The sequence below is a fragment of the Vespula vulgaris genome, chromosome 3 (assembly GCF_905475345.1).
Source record: "Vespula vulgaris chromosome 3, iyVesVulg1.1, whole genome shotgun sequence".
Lineage (NCBI taxonomy): Eukaryota > Metazoa > Arthropoda > Insecta > Hymenoptera > Vespidae > Vespula > Vespula vulgaris.
The window spans coordinates 7,623,202-7,641,487 of NC_066588.1; the positions used below are offsets into that span (position 1 = coordinate 7,623,202).

Here is an 18,286-nt window from a genome sequence, read left to right on the forward strand (position 1 = left end):
GGGGACCAATAACGGCATGGCGTGCATTCGAAATTAATAGGTCAAGAGCGACGATGTCGAAGTGAACGTCGTATGAAAAAAAAAAAAAAAGAAAAGAAAAGAAAAGAAAAGAAAAAGAAAAAGAACAAAAAGAACAAAGAACAAAAAAGAGAAAAGAAAAGAAAAGATAAATCTCCGAAAATAAAAAGGAAGAAACGAACAAACGAAATTTGATTACAACTAAAGAGTAACATAAAAAGTTTTTTATACCTGTAATAGTTTATCGATTTAAAGAAAAAGAAGAAGGAGAAAGAGAGAGAGAAAGAGAGAGAGAAAGAAAGGAAGAAATTAGAAAAGGAAATAGATACAAAAAAATAAAAACCGATAAAAGAGACAAAGAACGTACGCTCTACATAGAGCACGATCTCGTACTCGCTTATAGACGGTAGATATAAACGCGTAATTGCGTGGCAAGGGTGTGGTGGCCGGTTATTTTAGCGCGACTGACTGACACGCGGACATGACATGCTAGGCCGCTAGGAAGTCCGAGTTCTCTGTCCTCGCGTGTGCCCTATCGGGCGCCCTCGAATGCTCGCGTACGTGTATACGCAAGTTCCACGCGAGCGCGCACCCTCTGACTGCTCTCTCTCTCTTTGTCCCTCATTTATATAGGGTGTTCTATTAAATAAAAAAAAAACGATAAACGACATTTTTACGAATACGACATTTAATAAATCATTGAAATATTATCGAACGATTTTACGGAGTTAACTGTCGATCATATAAAACAAAAAGGAATGATTTAAAAAAGATTTAGAATATTAACTTTATCTCTCTCATTTTGATAGAACGACACTTCGATCGTTGCAATTTGACTTAGCCACCCTGTAGATCGGATAGTCACCACCGGTACGGCGCACGACGTACAAGAGAATAGCGTAGTATAAAGCATAAACTACAATTAGCGGTAATCCGCGTGACACGGGCATGGCACCCTTTGCGCATATTAGAGCATTAGCTGCCGAGTCATACGAGCGAGCCGTACATCATTTCGGGACGTGCCCCCGTCGTCTCCCTCGCAAAATCGTTAAATTTACGAAGAAACACGACTGTCCCGATACAACCCTGACTGAATATTACCCTCTCGCCACTCTTCCACGTTTGCATTGCCGCGACATCGCCGTTGTTATCGCCAAGCTTGATAAAGTTTTGTTTCCGTGACGTACTACACATGAAATATATATAGGTGAAATATACATATACATATATATATATATATTTCGATGTTTATAAAATAAAATAGAAATTGTTTCGATGAAATATATAAGTTACGAAACGTAATGTACAAAATTAATCGGCGCTAACATAAACAAGAACAACGGTGGGCAGAATTCCAATTCCTTCGTTTCAATTAACAGAAAAGTTTAGAGCAACAGCCTCGGAATGAAGCAAATGTGGTTCACAGAATTGGCCTCATCGGTCACCAGGGAAGCGTGGAACACTGTACTTCTCTCTACCATTCTCATTTGTGGTTGTCGGTCCACTACTATTCTACCACCCGCGTAACCGCTTTCGAACCCTTAAACCTTTATATATTTCGTTCGAATAAGATTTCCTTACATCGTCCAAGTACCATGCGTCTTTTGAAAAACATGTATGGATGGTACGTTCAACGATTTTATCGAACGTTAATGTGATATAAATCCAATTTTACTATTACGACGAACCGTTCTAACTCGAAGAGTAAGTATTTCAATTAAACAAAAATATAAATATGAATGTTGTATTAGTTTAAATTTATAAAAAAAAAGAGTAAATTATTCCTATATCAAGAACTTTCTAACGCTATATTACTTAAAATAAATAAAATTTATGAATAATTCGATTGCTACATTCGTTGGAACAATTTTCAGATTTGAAAATATTTGAAAAACCGCGTTTGCAGCGCTTTAATGTCATTGGTTCATCTTCTACAGAAAGTAAGGCTCCTCATTGGTTCGTACGATCGAGAAATTACAATCGAAATATATCGAATTATCAAAAGAAGTTAACAAAACAGGATACTTGCGGTTATACGTGATTTTTTACAAGATAAATAACATATCCTATGATTAACTCATGCAAAGTGATTATTAATACTCGCAGTATTACAAAATAATGAAGATTACGTATAATAGTATAATAAAGGCTTACCCATAAGTGCTTATAATATCTTATGAATCCTTTGATTGGTTGCCACGGTCTTTTGTTCTATATTAATTCTATAGGAATATTATTATAATAAAGTTAAACGAGCAGGCCTAATCCTAAACTTGCTTAAAATGAGACAAGAATTAGATGCTTAGAACTCGTTTATACGATTAAGATACGACATCGATACACTTGTGAAAATGTGCGCTTTTGATTTGAACATGCGACGTCTAGCGACAGATTGAGAAGAGTCTTTCTCAACCTAAAATTTACAGAGGTTATGTTGTGGAAAATACTTATATTCTTGCACTTTGTACTGCAGATTCCATTCTTAATAGTTTCAACAAAAATTTTAAAATGTCGTATTTAACGAGAAAGGAGATCGATGAAATGAAGCCACAAATTGAAAAGGCCGTAAATAAATTTCTCGGCTTCGGTGAACCTGCTATCGTTACTACGGCTGTCAATTGTATTACCTCTGGCTATGATAAGCGTAAGACGGCAGGTAAAAATGATAAAATGTGTTATATACACTTCAATTTTTATTAAACAATTTGTATACATGATTTTTATAACTTCGATTATTCTTTTTTTTTTCAGATAAACTATCCGCTTTATTAGAAGATAAAAAAGCTTCCAAATTAACAGAGAAGATATTTGCAATATACGATGATATCAAAGCTGCACAAAAGAGTAAAAAACGTAATCATGTGGAAGACAAGGAAAAAGAAAAAGATGCTAAAAAACCTAAGTTCAAAGATGACGAAATAAAAAATGACAAACCTGCAGAAACTCAGCTATCCGCAGACAAGGTAGTATGATCTTTCTATATTTGGAAATAATTGTACTGTATATCGTAAGAGTTTTTATAGATTTTGTTGTTTTCAGATAAGGCAAATGATGGCTAACGCCCAAAGAGAGATAGAAGAAAGGAAAAGGGCATTGAAAGCTATTAAGCAAGAAGAAGTACTACCTGTGAGGCCTCTCTTCAAAGCCAGGGATTCGTTGCCGAATGTAGGCAGTATGTATAATCAGGGTCTGTTAAGCAAAACAGATTCTGATAAAGCACGAAAAATTGCTGCGCTCCAAGCACAAATCAGAAACAAATTAAGTTCTGGATTGCTTAGTAATGTCGCAGTGCCAGACAAACCAACCCCTTTGATCTTGGACGAATCAGGAAGGACCGTAGACATAACTGGAAAGGAGGTACAACTTACGCAGGTAGTACCAACATTGAAAGCTAACATTCGTGCGAAGAAGAGAGAAGAATTTAAAGCTCAGCTGCAAGAATCGAAAGGTCCGGAAGAAATACAAGATACGCACTTTTTTGATACTAGAATCGGAGTGAAACCAGCAGTACGTAATAAGCGTTCTTTAAAATTCCACGAACCGGGTAAATTCCAACAACTCGCGGAAAGAATTCGTATGAAAGCACAGTTAGAAAAACTTCAGAATGAAATTAGTCAAATAGCTAGAAAAACTGGTATAAGTTCGGCAACAAAATTAGCACTAATAGCACCGAAAACGGAAGCTCTCAGCGAAGATGTACCAAATATAGAATGGTGGGATTCTGTCATATTAACAGGTGGATATCCTAACGAGGATGAGCCAACGACGATCAAAACCTCAACGATTACAAATTTAGTAGAACATCCAACGCAAATGCGACCGCCAAGTATGTTCTGCTAAAGTGCTAAATTATAATAAATTAACATAACATACATCCGCTGTTAATTATATTCTGAATTCTTTCTTTCAGCTGATCCATTGAAACCTATCTACATGCCTGTGTTTCTTACAAAGAAGGAAAGGAAGAAATTGCGTCGTCAGAACAGGCGAGAGGCATGGAAAGAAGAACAAGAAAAAATTCGTTTAGGATTAGAACCTCCACCAGAACCAAAATTACGAATTTCAAACTTGATGCGAGTCTTAGGTACCGAAGCAGTACAAGATCCTACTAAGATCGAAGCTCACGTACGACAACAAATGGCCAAAAGATTGAAGGCTCACGAGGACGCCAATGCAGCCCGACGATTGACAGCTGAACAACGTAGGGAGAAAAAAGCGAGGAAACTCAAGGAAGATACTAGCCTTGGGGTACATGTGGCTGTTTATAGGTACGATCATAAGAAAAATATATATTTATATTATTTTGTAAGCTTTATTAAAATACATCACATTTATAATTACGAATATATAACAGGAATAATGCGAACATATATTATAAGGACTTTTGATTCTTTTAGAATACGCGATCTCGTGAATAACGCATCCAAAAAGTTCAAAGTTGAGACAAATGCGAAACAGCTATATCTTACTGGCTGTGTAATGCTCTTCCGAGATTGTAACGTCGTAGTTGTCGAAGGCGGAGCTAAACAGCTTAGCAAATATAAGCGATTGATGATGCATCGTATCAAATGGGAAGAGGATATCGTAAAGGATAACGATGGAAATGACGTGCCGAATAAATGCGTTCTCGTTTGGGAGGGAACGAGCAAGCAACGTCATTTCGGTGAGATAAAATTCAAAGTGTGTCCGATCGAAAAGATGGCACGAGAACATTTCAAAAAGCATCAAGTTGAGCATTATTGGGATTTGGCTTATAGTGGAGCTGTTCTTGATAATACGGATGATGTACGCTCATAGAGATTATTATCTATGACATTTAATTAAAACCCGTAACTATATGGTGACACCGTAAGAGACGGTAGAGAATTTCGCTACTAATTAATCAATTTAAATACCGACAAGAAACTCGGGAGAATGTAATCAGTGACAGGAACGGCGCGGAAATAATAAAAGTGAGCTGGGATACCTGTGGAAAAGCAGCTGTCTTCAATGATCGTAGTTAACCCTAGATATATCCAAATCCTAGCAATGTCGAGTAGCTCGGAACGAATCAATCTGTAAGAACTAAACTAGCAAGTACATTTAATAAACTTATATGTAATCGTTTCCTTCCGCGAAGAAAAAGATTTAAGAAGGTCGTTGAGAAGCGAAAGTGTTGCTTTTGTGGAAGAAACCGATCTTCCTACACGCGACATACATACGCTGGCTAGATTTATCGTAGTGAAGGCATTTTTCTGGGAATTTTCAGTATACGTAGGCGTGCCTCGTGCGGTCGTCCATCAGCGTCGATCGTTCGCACGATGTCATTCTAAAGAATTTTAATCCACGCTTGTCGTTACGGTCAGACCCGCGCACCTCCATTAACATAACGCAACGATACCGTACGGTGCTTATCTAGCGTTGAAGTATTATGCAAAAAAGAACTTGACGCTAACACATACATATACATATACATATACATATACGTACAGAAACAGGTATACATAAGTCATAGCTTTTATGCTCAGGTACCAACCGTGATTCTTTGTACGATCGATTTAAAGATGTAGGTGTGAGCGAGCGTGCATACTTGACACTAATCACTAACTAATCGACAGATAGACGATTATCTTTAACGCGGAACCTTTCCTAATTGTAAGATAATACGTAAAGAGATAAGTGGAGAAAAAAAAACAAGAAAAAGAAGAAGAAGAGAGTGTACAAGTTCGAGAAACAATACGAGAGAAACATGGCGAACCTTGGTCCCGTTCGTAATAACACCGTAGTATCTTAGCGCATCGCTTGGCTACTTTTACCGCAGCGTATAACGCATTACTAGTCGAATAATACACCGTGTACAGAGCCCCCTTCGATATACACGTCCGGCAACGTGTCGACACCCTGTATTACGGCGAGTCACTTCTCTCTTCTAGTCCTCCTAGACTCGAGGGCCCCACTCCGCTAAGGTAGGCGCTAAGACCGGACGGACTCAAGTTTTACTTTCGTTCGCGCATCGTTCTCAGTTCAGGTTTACCCGTTCCTTGCGTTCTCAGGCATACAAGCAAGCTGCCGGTGTATTACTCCGGCCTTTCTTGCGAAAGTGCGATACGTGCGAGAGCCGCGTGAATGCCACCGTGCATTTAGAACTACACAACGGTTCTCGCCTTCCGCGGATTAACCCTCGCGTACATTGTCCTCTTCTTATTGTTCTACGTCATCTCTGGAACATCGAAATCAATCCGACGGCATGTTGTTTACCTTTGCTACGCGGTGAGTGCGATTTTCGATTCTTATCCTTCCCGATTGTCCTTCCACGATTTTTCATTGGTCTTCTTTTATTTTATTTTTTTATCTATTTATTTCTCTTTTCTTTTTTTTTCTTTTTTCTTTTTTTTATTTTGAATCTTTTCATCTTACCAATGCGATCCACTGGGACTGGTAACGATTACTCCTTGGATTAAACGAAAATGAGAGTGTTAATAATCTGGTGCTTACCCACGAACAATTCGATTACCGTGAAGTTAAACTTCCTTTCGATCCCCCTTCCCCCATATCTTGTCCTCTCTCTTTCTCTCTCTCTCTCTCTCTCTCTCTCTCTCTCTCTGTCTATCTATCTTTCTATCTCTATCTCTCTCTCTCATACTTTGAATACTTTAGTAGTTCGATAGCAATTTATATGTTCTCCGGAGACTAATCGGATAATCTAAGTTTCTTTATAGTTTGACGACGTTAACTGATATTGGAAACGTGAGATCATTCGCTCTTCGCGCGTTCGATACTACACCTCTCGTGATCGCGCGAACTAGTTGGAAAGATAAATCGTAATCGATGATAATAACGATTATCTTTCCTTCTATGCTTCGGTGATGGTAGGACGTCGAAATTATTGAAATTACGTTCCATCGAAGAGCTTTAATTAGAAGATCGGCTATGTAAAATTAATCGCGTATGGATCAATATGAAACACGTGACTTGGCAAGTATCAGCACGTTGTAGAGAATTTTAAATGCATATTTTCTTATCAATCACTCGATCTTTCGCTGTAATGTAAAATGATGATAAATATATGTTAATTCTTGTCGGTGGTTAATTTTCGACAAACTTTTGATCGATAATACAATCAACGAAAGAAATATTTCTTCTTCTTCTTTATTATACTCATATAAGAATGCTCCGCTTTCACTCGTTTCTATGCATAAAGACGTAACTGACCTTTCGTGACGAACGTAACGAAAAATTACAAAACAGCAATGCTTTTGTGCAAGTATTTAATTTAAAGCTGATACTTGTAATATAAAATCGTATTGTCATGTTACCCCCGTTGCAAGATAACGTAAATCTTATAACGTAACTCTAATACATCCCCTAAATACTTTTTAACATTAGATAAGAGGACAAAGAAATGGCAGAGTTACGAAATTGTAGCCTTGCAAAGTGTGTGAAAATGTTACTATAACAATTTGTGTTTGCTGCTCTCCGTCCGAAGCTCTCTTTGTATATGTACGTACGTATAAAAGGTTAGCACATTGCGTTGCTTGCTTTACGAGCAATGAGATCTATTTAAATAGAGATCGATAGCGAAATAATAAAGTACGCGCTCGTGTACATAATGTTTTAGAAATAATAATAATATTAGTAGTAATAATAGAGAGGATTCTTTTATCAACATTCGACTGTCAGAGATTTCGAGACTTAAGAAATAAAATTAACATAATCAGTCGTATAGGTAATTAATTTCTCTCTATCTTTTATTATTCGCAAAAGTTATCGATAAATAATAATTGTATCTCATGATATTTCGTGATGAAGAAAAAGATAAAAAATTAAAATAGAAACGATCACGCGAAAGATTTCGAACGACGAAAATTAATTCCATGAACACTAGTGTATTAGATGCTTGTTAATCATGGGAGTGCGAAGAGTATCGTTACGTAAGGAAAACAGTAAAAGAACCAGGAAGAATCCTAAATGTCAGTCAGAAGATAACTCCGACCTCCTACGAAGACCTCGAATTGGTCTGTCGATCTTATATAATAATTGATGAGTACTAACTCCCTCCATCGAAAAATCAGTAGGTACGATGGTACCGAGAAATCAGCCTCGAGCGACGCGATGAATGAAATTGTTCGCAGCGAAACGTTTGCCGCGAACAATGGCCACTATGGAACGAGGCGAAATGCCATCCTATAGACAAGGTCTTCGGAGTTCATTGCGATCCTACGATATACAACGAAAGGATCCACGTAATAATACGTTCGATTGTTGCCGTTGCAACGTTCAATGTGGAAAAAATAAAATTGCAGTACATATTCCTAAATCGACTACGTACGTACTAGTATTCTAGAAAAATATTTTAAAAAATGTATTTTAGAAAAACCGTAAAAATCTGATATATTGTTATTGTAAATTTATTAGCGAATTCTAAAATATAGTCGAGAAACTAAGGAATCGATAATAAATTCCAAAGTTAGTAAAATTATCGAAATCCTATTAACACAATGCGGATACGTGTATCGTATAAGGACGCATATCCTTATACAATACATATCTACTTAGCCACCCCTTCGATTGTCTTCTCTCGATCACGATCGTATCACGTCACTGTTGGATCGTATGGTGCAACACGGTCATTGAATTTGCCAAGACAATCGCTGCATAATAGCAAGGTGTAAATAATAAAAAAAGGGGTATACCTCATAGGAAATATAGTAAGGAACGTTTAAAAGGAAGGAGTTTGCAGTATTCCGAGCTGCGAAAGTGGATAAGTAGGTATTTTCTATCCTTAGATTCCGATCCGCAGATTCTTCGCGTTGCTGGCGCTCGCTGAGAGTACGACCTTGCCGCCGAAGATGCTACAAGATTTGGGTAGGCGTACGAATGCCTCGATGGAGAGGTACGATCAAGCGGAACGTACGATTCTGAACTCGAAGACGCATCTGAGTCGAGGTTCACCCTCATGGTATCTTGGTGCTTCTCATGAGATGACCAAAGGTGCTCAGAATCTTTCAAGGAAGGCTTTACGGATCGAAACGATGTCTGTGATGTTGGTAGAAGCTTTGAATATGTCCTCGAAGGAGGCCTCATCTATTCTACCTTCAGTCGCTGCGTTTGGCTGTTCCGATCCCCCAAATCTCTTGAAGATCATGTCTGAATGTAAGAAGATCGATCCACGATATAGAACACACACTGGAAGATGTAACAACGTGTTACATCCGACCTGGGGTGCTGCTTTGGAAGCCTATATCAGGCTTCTACCGCCAGAATATCAAGACGGAGTGTCTTTGCCACGAACCGATTTACCTAGTGCCAGGGAAGTCTCTTCCAATGTTCACTCGGGTGGTCAAGATTTGAAGCATCCATATCTGATGGCACTTACAGCGTTATTCGCCCAATTTCTTGCTCACGATCTAGCTCACACACCTAGGATGGAGCTACCGGATGGTACCAGATTGAAATGTTGCGACGTTGATTATGAAAATTTCCATCCCGAGTGTTTCCCAATTCGAGCTGATAATGCGATCGGCTGTATGGAGTATTCTAGATCTGCACCACATCCTGGTAATTCCTTACAGGTAAGTAACTCCTACGATTAATACATACTTCTTCAAATAACTTCCTTCGTTATAAAGATTCAAATAAATGTAGGCTTGCAAGTTGGGTCCACGACAGCAGATTAATCAAGCCTCCTCTTACTTGGATTTATCTCCACTGTACGGTAGCTCGGAAGAAACATCGAAAGCCTTGCGTTCGGGCAAAGGTGGCTTGTTGAATACTCAAAGAAGAAACTTACCGATGCCATCACCGGAGTCTGAAACTTGTAGAAGCGTGAACAAAGCTTTCCCTTGTTTCCTCAGTGGTGATTCCAGAGTGAATGAACACCCTGGCTTAACACTGATGCACGTAATCTTTCTACGTGAACACAATCGAGTAGCCGAGCAATTGGCCAAATTGAATCCTCAATGGGACGACGAGAAACTCTATCAGGAAGCTAGAAGGATCGTCATCGCTGAAATGCAACATATAACTTACAACGAATTCCTACCTGTCATACTTGGAGAAACAACTTTGGACAAGTAGGCTTTCGTTATCTCATCTTCTTTTTCTTTCGTATTTTTCTTTTCCAAGCTTTTCTTCCTAACTCTTCTTCTAAAATCCCCTAAATCGTTGATCATAAACGAAAAGTGACATCGATTTCAACAGACTTAAAGGCGTTACTGTATTCTATACAACGGGTCGAAACGCTAATACATTTCCATAAAGAGACAGCAAATCCAGTATAAACGTGCCGTTAACTTGATCGCATCAGCGTGCCGAGCTATTAATATCTCTGCACGTGTATGTCGATCACGACTCGTCTGCTGCCCTTTGCCGTTCATTTGCCAACTTATACGTTGAGATAACAACACTAAGGTTCCAACGGAACGATCGGAGATTGCTCATCTTAACACTGAGCCTCCCTCGTACTTCCATTTGTCAAGTTGTTCGCATGTCTTCGTACTTATTCCCTGTCTTCCGTTATTCCTTCCTTTACATCTTACGTTAATTATACTAAAATTTACGATATAACGTAAAATTGATCATGTTCGTAATACAAATTTGCTTCTAAAGAGTTGCCCATGGAAAAGAAATGTTGACTTTCACTTTCATTAAAGATTTCATGTTCTTATTATTCTTTTTTTTTTTTCTTTTTTTTTCTAAACGAAAAGATTCGACTTGCGGCTATCCCATGAAGGATACTTTCGAGGATACGATTCACGCACTGATGCGACTCTTTCGAATTCGGCAGCCTCAGCAGGTCTCTTTTTCGTTGCTGCACTCACACCAAAAACACTCGATCTCGTGGATTCTAGATCTGCCCTGAAATCTGGAGAAAGGTCTCTTCTCTCAGCCTTCTACGCACCTCAAGAATTGTACGAAGCGGGTGCGATCGATCGATTGATAGCAGGAGCTACAGGTCAGTTAAAATTACTCGTATCTTTTTCGCTAACGATCGAACTTTAGTTATTGTAACTGTAGAATAAAAATTAGAAAGCTATCCAACGTATGTGTGTGTATGTGCGGGGTGATCAAAAAATTGTATAAAATTATATAAAACATTGCTTATATTAGCAGTAAAATTATAATCTTTTCGTAAGAATCTTCACAAAAAAAAGAATTGTTTTATTGTGTTTCATTTTAAAATGTTTTTAATATTTACATCTTCCTCGTTCGTTAAAAACTTTATATTATATGATCCTTATGGTTCCAACGAAGTCTTTAATCTCTTTGTGTAAATTTCCTCACAAAAAAAAAGTTTGTGTCAATATTTATAAGTTTCTTATTCGTAAAAATAAAAATAAATTCTTTAGATTTTTATTATTATTCCTCATACATAATCAATCAGAAAATAAGAAAGTTTTTGAAATGTTTCGATCACACCTCGTATATACATATATTCATTAGGACGTTTCGAGAAAGATAAATTGTAAATAACTACGAAATCTTACTTAAAAAACAAAAAAGATCATTAGGAGATTCTCCGACAAGTTGTCCCATGAGAACTTGGTTTTAATGACGATCTAGGATGCAAGGTCTAATTTCCGCGACAGCGGGACATTCTAGGAAGCCTCTACCCCCCGGCTTGAACGAAATCCTTCTGGAGCGATATTTCCATGATGGGAAAAGCACCGATGTGGCCGTTGATTATGCTGCTCAAATCATCCAACAGGGCAGAGATCATGGTTTACCATCTTACGTCAAATGGCGAACATTTTGCGGTTTACCAGACGTTACCAGCTTTCAAGATCTTAAAGGCACGATAGCCAAGGACATCATCGAAAGATTACGTCTAGTTTACAAGTAAGACGAATTATATATGTATGAACTTACAAGGTATCGTTTGAAAAATAAGTTAATATTCACTTTTTTTTTCTTTCTTTCTTTTTTTTTCCAATAGAAAAGTTGAAGATATAGACTTAGTGACAGGAATACTCTCGGAAGCACCAGTAACTAATTCGGTCCTTGGACCAACTTTCCTTTGTTTACTAGGACGTACCTTCCGAAATGTTCGTTTGGGTAATAGAAAATCAATGCTTAAGTTTATTCAAATAATAAGATTATTTTTTATAAACATTTATCATCATTATATCAAATCGTTTTAACAGGCGATAGGTATTGGTACGAAAATGCTAATACACCAGGATCCTTCATGATAAAACAATTAGAAGAAATTCGTAAGAGTACGATGGCACAAGTTCTATGCAACAACGGAGATCACTTGAAATTAATGCAGCCAAGAGCGTTCATTTTGAGAGATCCTTTCTTGTGAGTATATTCAACAAAAAAGATACTCTAATTTTTTATTGTATCAAGAAAATCCTAATTACTTTGCAGAAATCACATGACGAATTGTACGGAACACGTAAACATAGGTCCTAATCTGATGTTATGGAAAGAAAAGGAAGACGCTTTTTAAGTTTTTCCAATTCGATCGAACGTAACAACCATTGATCGTGATCACTAATTCTGTTCCTGACTTTACTAGAGAATGTAAGATTACCTAATGCTCCAGAGAGAAGCGCGTTGTGTTTTATTATTATTATTATTATTATTATTATTATTATTATTATTATTATTATTATTATTATTATTATTATTATTATTATTATTATTATAAACTCAACGACAATCTCGTCAAGTCAGGGTAACGTCGTGTTTACTTACGTATCGTAAAACGATATGTTTTGTTGCATGTATAAATATGAATACCAGTTTCTCTATCAATCAAAGAAAAACACGGTTCGACGAAGGTTTCTTTCGTATACACCTCGGGCAACCTGCCCTTTTTTCCTTGTTATATTATGATACTTTACTTCACGTTGTTATTACGATTGAAAATTGCTTGACCGTAATACCATTGTGACACCGGATAACGATCAAGAGAAAGAAAGAGAGAAAGAGAAAGAGAAAGAGAAGGTCAGTACCATTCTCCGTGAAGAAGAATACATAAAATTACCTAGCAACGGAGCTACACCAAATTGCGAAATATTCAAGACCTCTATGGCGTTCACATCCATTATTACTGTTATTCTCTATAAAGAACCCAGCCTTCTTTTGTACAACTGGAACGTGAAATCATTAAAAAGCAATGTTATTATAGAATAAAAGGAAAACATTTTTACGTGCTTTATGTTTAATGTTAAGAATAAGTATAGCTGAATTCCTGCAACAAAATTTTCTATCTCGATATATTAGTATTTACTATTTTATTTATTTGATAAAATTGCAATATAAATTTTTCATATGTTATTTCTATTGATTAGTTACTGCGTAGACACCATCGATAGAGTCAATGATCTTCGTAGTATTACGCTATTCATTTAAAAATGTCTGATTGTACTATATATCACTAACTTATGAATAAGATATAAGTTGTATGTTACCAAATTTGTACAGTTGTACTATATAATTCTATCGTAACTCCATCTAGTGAGTGACGTCAGAAATATCTTATGTCAGCGCAGAAGTATACAAAAACAAATTGAATGGAGAATATGATATTAAAGTGAAACTTGAATTTTGCAACATTATTTCAACATTATTGCTTCGTACGATAAAATCTTTTTATAATTTTCGGATGATACGTCTAAGTAAAAAAATAGATGAACTTAGAAGGATCATAAATGAGGTTATCGAATTTACAGTTATTTTGACACAATATGCTAACAAAATATTTACATAGAAGAAAACAATATTAAAAAACATAGATGCTCCTTATGATTAAACGTATAATTTTCAACTTGAAAGATGAGTTATTGTGACAGACGTAAGTGTAACAACATTTAATTATATGTTCCAAAAATGTTCGAAAATATTTTTTATTCCATTATTATACTTAAGTTATAACAGATATACTTTTTCCTATTTTTTAATAAACATTAAACTTTTAGAGGGATTAACGGAAGAATGTCCCTTGACACAGGACAAAAACAACAAGTATAAATTAAGCCATTTTTTTGGAAATGGTATGAAATTGATTGTATGTTGCTTCGCTATTTTATCCTTTGCTATAACGACTATACTGATCTTACAATTGGTTTATGCTAGTAAATCACTGCAGGTATATATTTTGATTTTAATATTTTTTTTATATGGATGTCTCAAATGAAACTAAAAATATTATTTTTATTCATTAGGCTAATAACGGTATTCATGGTGCTGTTGCCACAGATTATACTAATTGTTCACAGATAGGTACTAAAATATTAAGAAAGGGAGGTAATGCAATAGATGCAGCTATAGCAGCTACTATATGTATGACAGTAGTAGCTCCTCATAAAACAGGTCTTGGTGGGTAAGTAGTCAAAGAAATACATATTGTTAGATATGTATAATATTTATATTGTTTCAGAGGTGGTTGTATAATGATGTATAGCCATAAAGATAAATCGGAACCATTACTCATCGATTTTGCAAACAATACTGTTGGAGGTCGATATAGATTCATCAAAAATGTATTTAAAAATCTTTGATTATTTAACTGATTTCAATCATTCTTATTACTATAAAATGCAGGTATTTTTGGCACAATAGGAATGCGTTTACCTGCTGTTTTGAAAGGTCTAGAATGCGCGCACATTTTAAAAGGAGTTTTACCATGGAATGAAATTATAGAACCAGCTGCAAAATTAGCTAGAACAGGATTTGTTGTATCAAAAGAATTAGAATATGAACTGTCCAATAACAGTGACTATGGAATGCTTTATGGTCATATAAATGCTGGTGATACCTTAATATTAAATGACCTTGCAGATACATTAGATGCAGTTGCAAAGAATGGCACAAGTGGTAAACAGTTTGAAAATTCATTGTTATATAAACTTATGAAAAGAATATATACTAGATATATAATATAATTTCCTTCTCAGTATTATATAATGGGACATTATCATTAAAACTTTTACGTGATGAAGTTAAAAAAGAAGAATTATTAATAGAATTGGCAAATTACAAACCTGAGATGAGTACAGCAAAAAAAGTTTCATTTTATAAACATTCATTATACTATCCCTCAGATGCAGTGGATTTTGAAGCTTCAATAAATGCACTAGAAAATCTCAAAATATCTTCTGAAATTGCATCTATGACTGAAACTATGGCTCTTGTTGCTCAAACATTATTGCATTGTAGTTTAAGATCTCTAGATATGATAAAAAACGGTTAGTAATAAACTTATAATGAGAGCTATAAATTTGCTAATATATACATTTTTTTTTAGATGAACAAGAAAGATATACTGGTGTCATGGTAATGGATGGACAAGATACTTATGTCAGTGTTTTGACGTTAGTATTTATATACACTCTTATAAGTAATACAAAAAATTCATCAATACTTAATAATAATTAACTTTTAATTAAATTATGTAGTGGATTAAGTGCACCATTAGGATTGGCTCACATGAGTGGTACTGGCTTTTTACTAGATAAGACTGGTAATGATAATGATTTATCAACCCTACTTCCAATTATCTTCCATAATGAAGAAAAACCATGTGAATTACGTGGAGTACTTGGGACTGATGATACAATTTTAAGTTGTCAACTTTTGTACCATTTGATAGTACGTGGTCTAAATGTTTCTTCTGCCATTGAACATCCAAGGTACATTCATTTAAACATTTAAATAATTGTCAATTGTATTATATTATGATTATAAATACTATATTTTTTTAGATACTATCTTTTATCTGATGGTGTTAGTATAGAAAATGATCAATCACATATATTACAAACTATATTGCAAAATAAATCGAATATTTCAATGCCTATATCAAATATTGATGCCTGTTCAATATTAAAAAGTGTAAATGTTATTATGAAACACGAAGATTTGATAACAAGTCATTCTGATAGTCGTGGAGGTGGCCTTGCATCTAGATTTTAAAAATTTTTACTTTTTATATAATTTTTATACAATGATAGAAAGTATACACAAATATTTATATATGCTGTATTATTTTATTATATGTATATTGATAATATGATGACAATATAATGACAAATTTTTTGTTATGTATAGTTTAATTGTTAAATAAATGATATTAAATTATAATAAACTAGGAATTCTCTCTCTTTCCCTTCCACCCTCTCTCTCTCTCTCTCTCTCTCGTTCTCTCTCTCTCTCTCTCTCTCTCTCTCTCTCTCTCTCTCTCTCTCGTTCTCTCTCTCTCGTTCTCTCTCTCTCTTTCTCTCTCTCTCTCTCTCTCTCTCTCTCTCTCTCTCTCTCTCTCTCTCTCTCTCTCTCTCTCTCACTCTCACTCTCACTCTCACTCTCACTCTCACTCTCACTCTCACTCTCTCTCACTCTCTTTCTTTCTCTCGGATATCATACTATATAATCCGTAATATTATACTTTTTGTTGCGGTTTTAATTTTTTATATTCCGTACTTGAATTAAATTGCCTAAACCTTGCATAAGCTGCACTACTAATTAAAACAATAATATTACTGATCCACCACAAAAATGACCTTTGTTCATCAAACCAATATGTTGCTAAAACAGTTTGTACACAAGCTTTTGCAGTACCACTGACATTATGTGTTAAGGGAGATGTTACTTTTATCTGAAGAGCTGTAGCGTAACCAATTACAAAACCACAAATACCACCTATGATCATTGCAATCCAAAAAAAAGATTCTCCAAATTTGTCATAATTGTAAATTACCAAATGTTCGCCGCTAAATAACATTAAGGGTATAAATAGGAAAATACTGTATAAATTATTGTAATAAGAAAGTAACCAAATATTTTGATTTACTACAAAAAGAATCTGTTTAGTATGAATTGAGTATAAAGAGAGAATTAATGATCCAATTACACCTAATATTGTTCCATAAACAGACAAAGAACCTGCAATATTTTCTTGATCCACACCAAGCCAAAATCCAAGAATAATTATACCACAGCATATAATGCATTTCATTGAAGTTTTTTCTCCTGTAAATATAAAACAAAGTTTGTTTAATATTTCTTTAATATTTATAGATATAATTCTTACCAAGAATTGTATAAGTGAAAATAACATTAAACACAGTAGTTAATGATCTGCCCAAGTAATAAAATGCAATTCCAATGTATTTCAAAGATAAGTTGTTAGAAATTATCATTCCACTAAAGAGTATAGATAATGGTAATATCTATAAAGTCAAATAATATCTATAAAATTCTTAGAATACCAATTAAAAGAATATATTGTAAAAAAGTACCTTTTTTATTGTTTCTTTTTTAAATGGATTATCATTAGGAAATTTAATATATTGTGGAAAACATATAGATAAACTACTAAGAATTATGCATATAACAACGCTCACAATACATTGACACCACGTTACAAATAACGGTGCCTCCAAATTTAAAATTTCACTAGATAAAAGTATCTTATTTACAAATACTGTTAAAATTGATATAATCCTAAAAATGGTTAAATATTTTATTATTATTTCGATAAAATAACTACATTATATATATAAACATTACATTATATATATAAATTATATATATTATATATATATAAATTATATATATTATATATATATATATAAATTATATATATAAACATTACTTACCAATAAAATGCAACGACTGATCCTATATAAATATACTTTGACAAATTTTCTATGTCCATTTTTACAGAAAATGTATTATACTTCATATATATTTTTAATTTAATAATTAGAATTAACGTATTATACTTTTTATATAATTCTAATTATTATAAACTTGCAATCTAAGAATTGTCCATTTTAAATTAATTTATTAATTCATAATAACAGAGAGGATAAAATGATAAATAAACTACAAATATCTATATGATTAAAAAATATATTATAATCGATTACAAGAAAACATAACAGAATTACCTTATTCGTAGGTTATATATTTACTTCCGATAGAAAAATATCAGTAAATAGTAACACTTCTTATCTGTTATACTATAATACAGGTAAATGATTTACTTAAATCATCCTATTATCAATCATCTTACTATAATAAAATACATACATAAAAATATATTCGAAAGTACATATGGAATGAATATTTAATTTATACATATGTATAATTTAAAAAAACACTTATATATTAACAGACAGGTACATTTCAGTGATTTATCATTGTTATAGATTTCTAATAAAAAGTAACAACTTAAATTCGATAATTTCTGCAACCAATCAAAGTAGCTCTTTACAAACACAATTTAAGGGCGGTTTTCAACTATGTTAAATGATACACATGAAAGAGAACATCTAAT

The 18,286-nt window shown here is 34.4% G+C and overlaps 4 protein-coding genes across 8 annotated transcripts; 3 read left to right on the forward strand and 1 right to left on the reverse strand.

Annotated features, from left to right (window-relative positions):
• Positions 1–2,110: 2,110 nt before the first annotated feature.
• On the forward strand, positions 2,111–4,994 carry LOC127062108 (U4/U6 small nuclear ribonucleoprotein Prp3). 2 transcript variants are annotated; one of them, XM_050989777.1, is made up of 5 exons: positions 2,111–2,674; positions 2,770–2,981; positions 3,058–3,844; positions 3,929–4,286; positions 4,416–4,994. In XM_050989777.1, the coding sequence occupies exons 1-5, from the start codon at positions 2,527–2,529 to the stop codon at positions 4,813–4,815; spliced, it is 1,905 nt and encodes a 634-aa protein (XP_050845734.1). In that variant the 5' UTR covers positions 2,111–2,526; the 3' UTR covers positions 4,816–4,994. The 2 variants fall into 2 exon arrangements, with proteins under 2 accessions (XP_050845734.1, XP_050845735.1); XM_050989778.1 differs by lacking the exon at positions 2,111–2,674 and having other exon boundaries at positions 2,805–2,981; positions 3,042–3,844.
• Positions 4,995–5,142: 148 nt separating this feature from the next.
• Positions 5,143–13,560, forward strand: LOC127062106 (peroxidasin-like). Of its 3 annotated transcripts, none has more exons than XM_050989772.1 (8): positions 5,143–6,267; positions 8,784–9,569; positions 9,643–10,070; positions 10,704–10,951; positions 11,586–11,835; positions 11,933–12,051; positions 12,141–12,300; positions 12,370–13,560. In XM_050989772.1, the coding sequence occupies exons 2-8, from the start codon at positions 8,847–8,849 to the stop codon at positions 12,449–12,451; spliced, it is 2,010 nt and encodes a 669-aa protein (XP_050845729.1). In that variant the 5' UTR covers positions 5,143–6,267; positions 8,784–8,846; the 3' UTR covers positions 12,452–13,560. The 3 variants fall into 3 exon arrangements, with proteins under 3 accessions (XP_050845729.1, XP_050845727.1, XP_050845730.1); XM_050989770.1 differs by having other exon boundaries at positions 8,798–9,569; XM_050989773.1 differs by having other exon boundaries at positions 8,798–9,569; positions 10,848–10,951.
• Positions 13,494–15,921, forward strand: LOC127062111 (glutathione hydrolase 7-like). Of its 2 annotated transcripts, none has more exons than XM_050989788.1 (9): positions 13,494–13,801; positions 13,926–14,095; positions 14,172–14,329; positions 14,387–14,466; positions 14,551–14,823; positions 14,904–15,194; positions 15,254–15,320; positions 15,405–15,638; positions 15,711–15,921. In XM_050989788.1, exons 1-9 carry the CDS (start codon positions 13,783–13,785, stop codon positions 15,919–15,921), a joined length of 1,503 nt encoding a protein of 500 aa, XP_050845745.1. In that variant the 5' UTR covers positions 13,494–13,782. The 2 variants fall into 2 exon arrangements, with proteins under 2 accessions (XP_050845745.1, XP_050845746.1); XM_050989789.1 differs by having other exon boundaries at positions 15,051–15,194.
• Positions 15,922–15,975: 54 nt separating this feature from the next.
• LOC127062118 (GDP-fucose transporter 1) lies at positions 15,976–18,274 on the reverse strand. Its single transcript, XM_050989811.1, has 5 exons — positions 17,898–18,274; positions 17,604–17,764; positions 17,244–17,448; positions 17,036–17,174; positions 15,976–16,974 (listed from the first exon to the last, which is right to left on the reverse strand). The coding sequence occupies exons 2-5, from the start codon at positions 17,687–17,689 to the stop codon at positions 16,385–16,387; spliced, it is 1,020 nt and encodes a 339-aa protein (XP_050845768.1). The 5' UTR covers positions 17,690–17,764; positions 17,898–18,274; the 3' UTR covers positions 15,976–16,384.
• Positions 18,275–18,286: the final 12 nt, after the last annotated feature.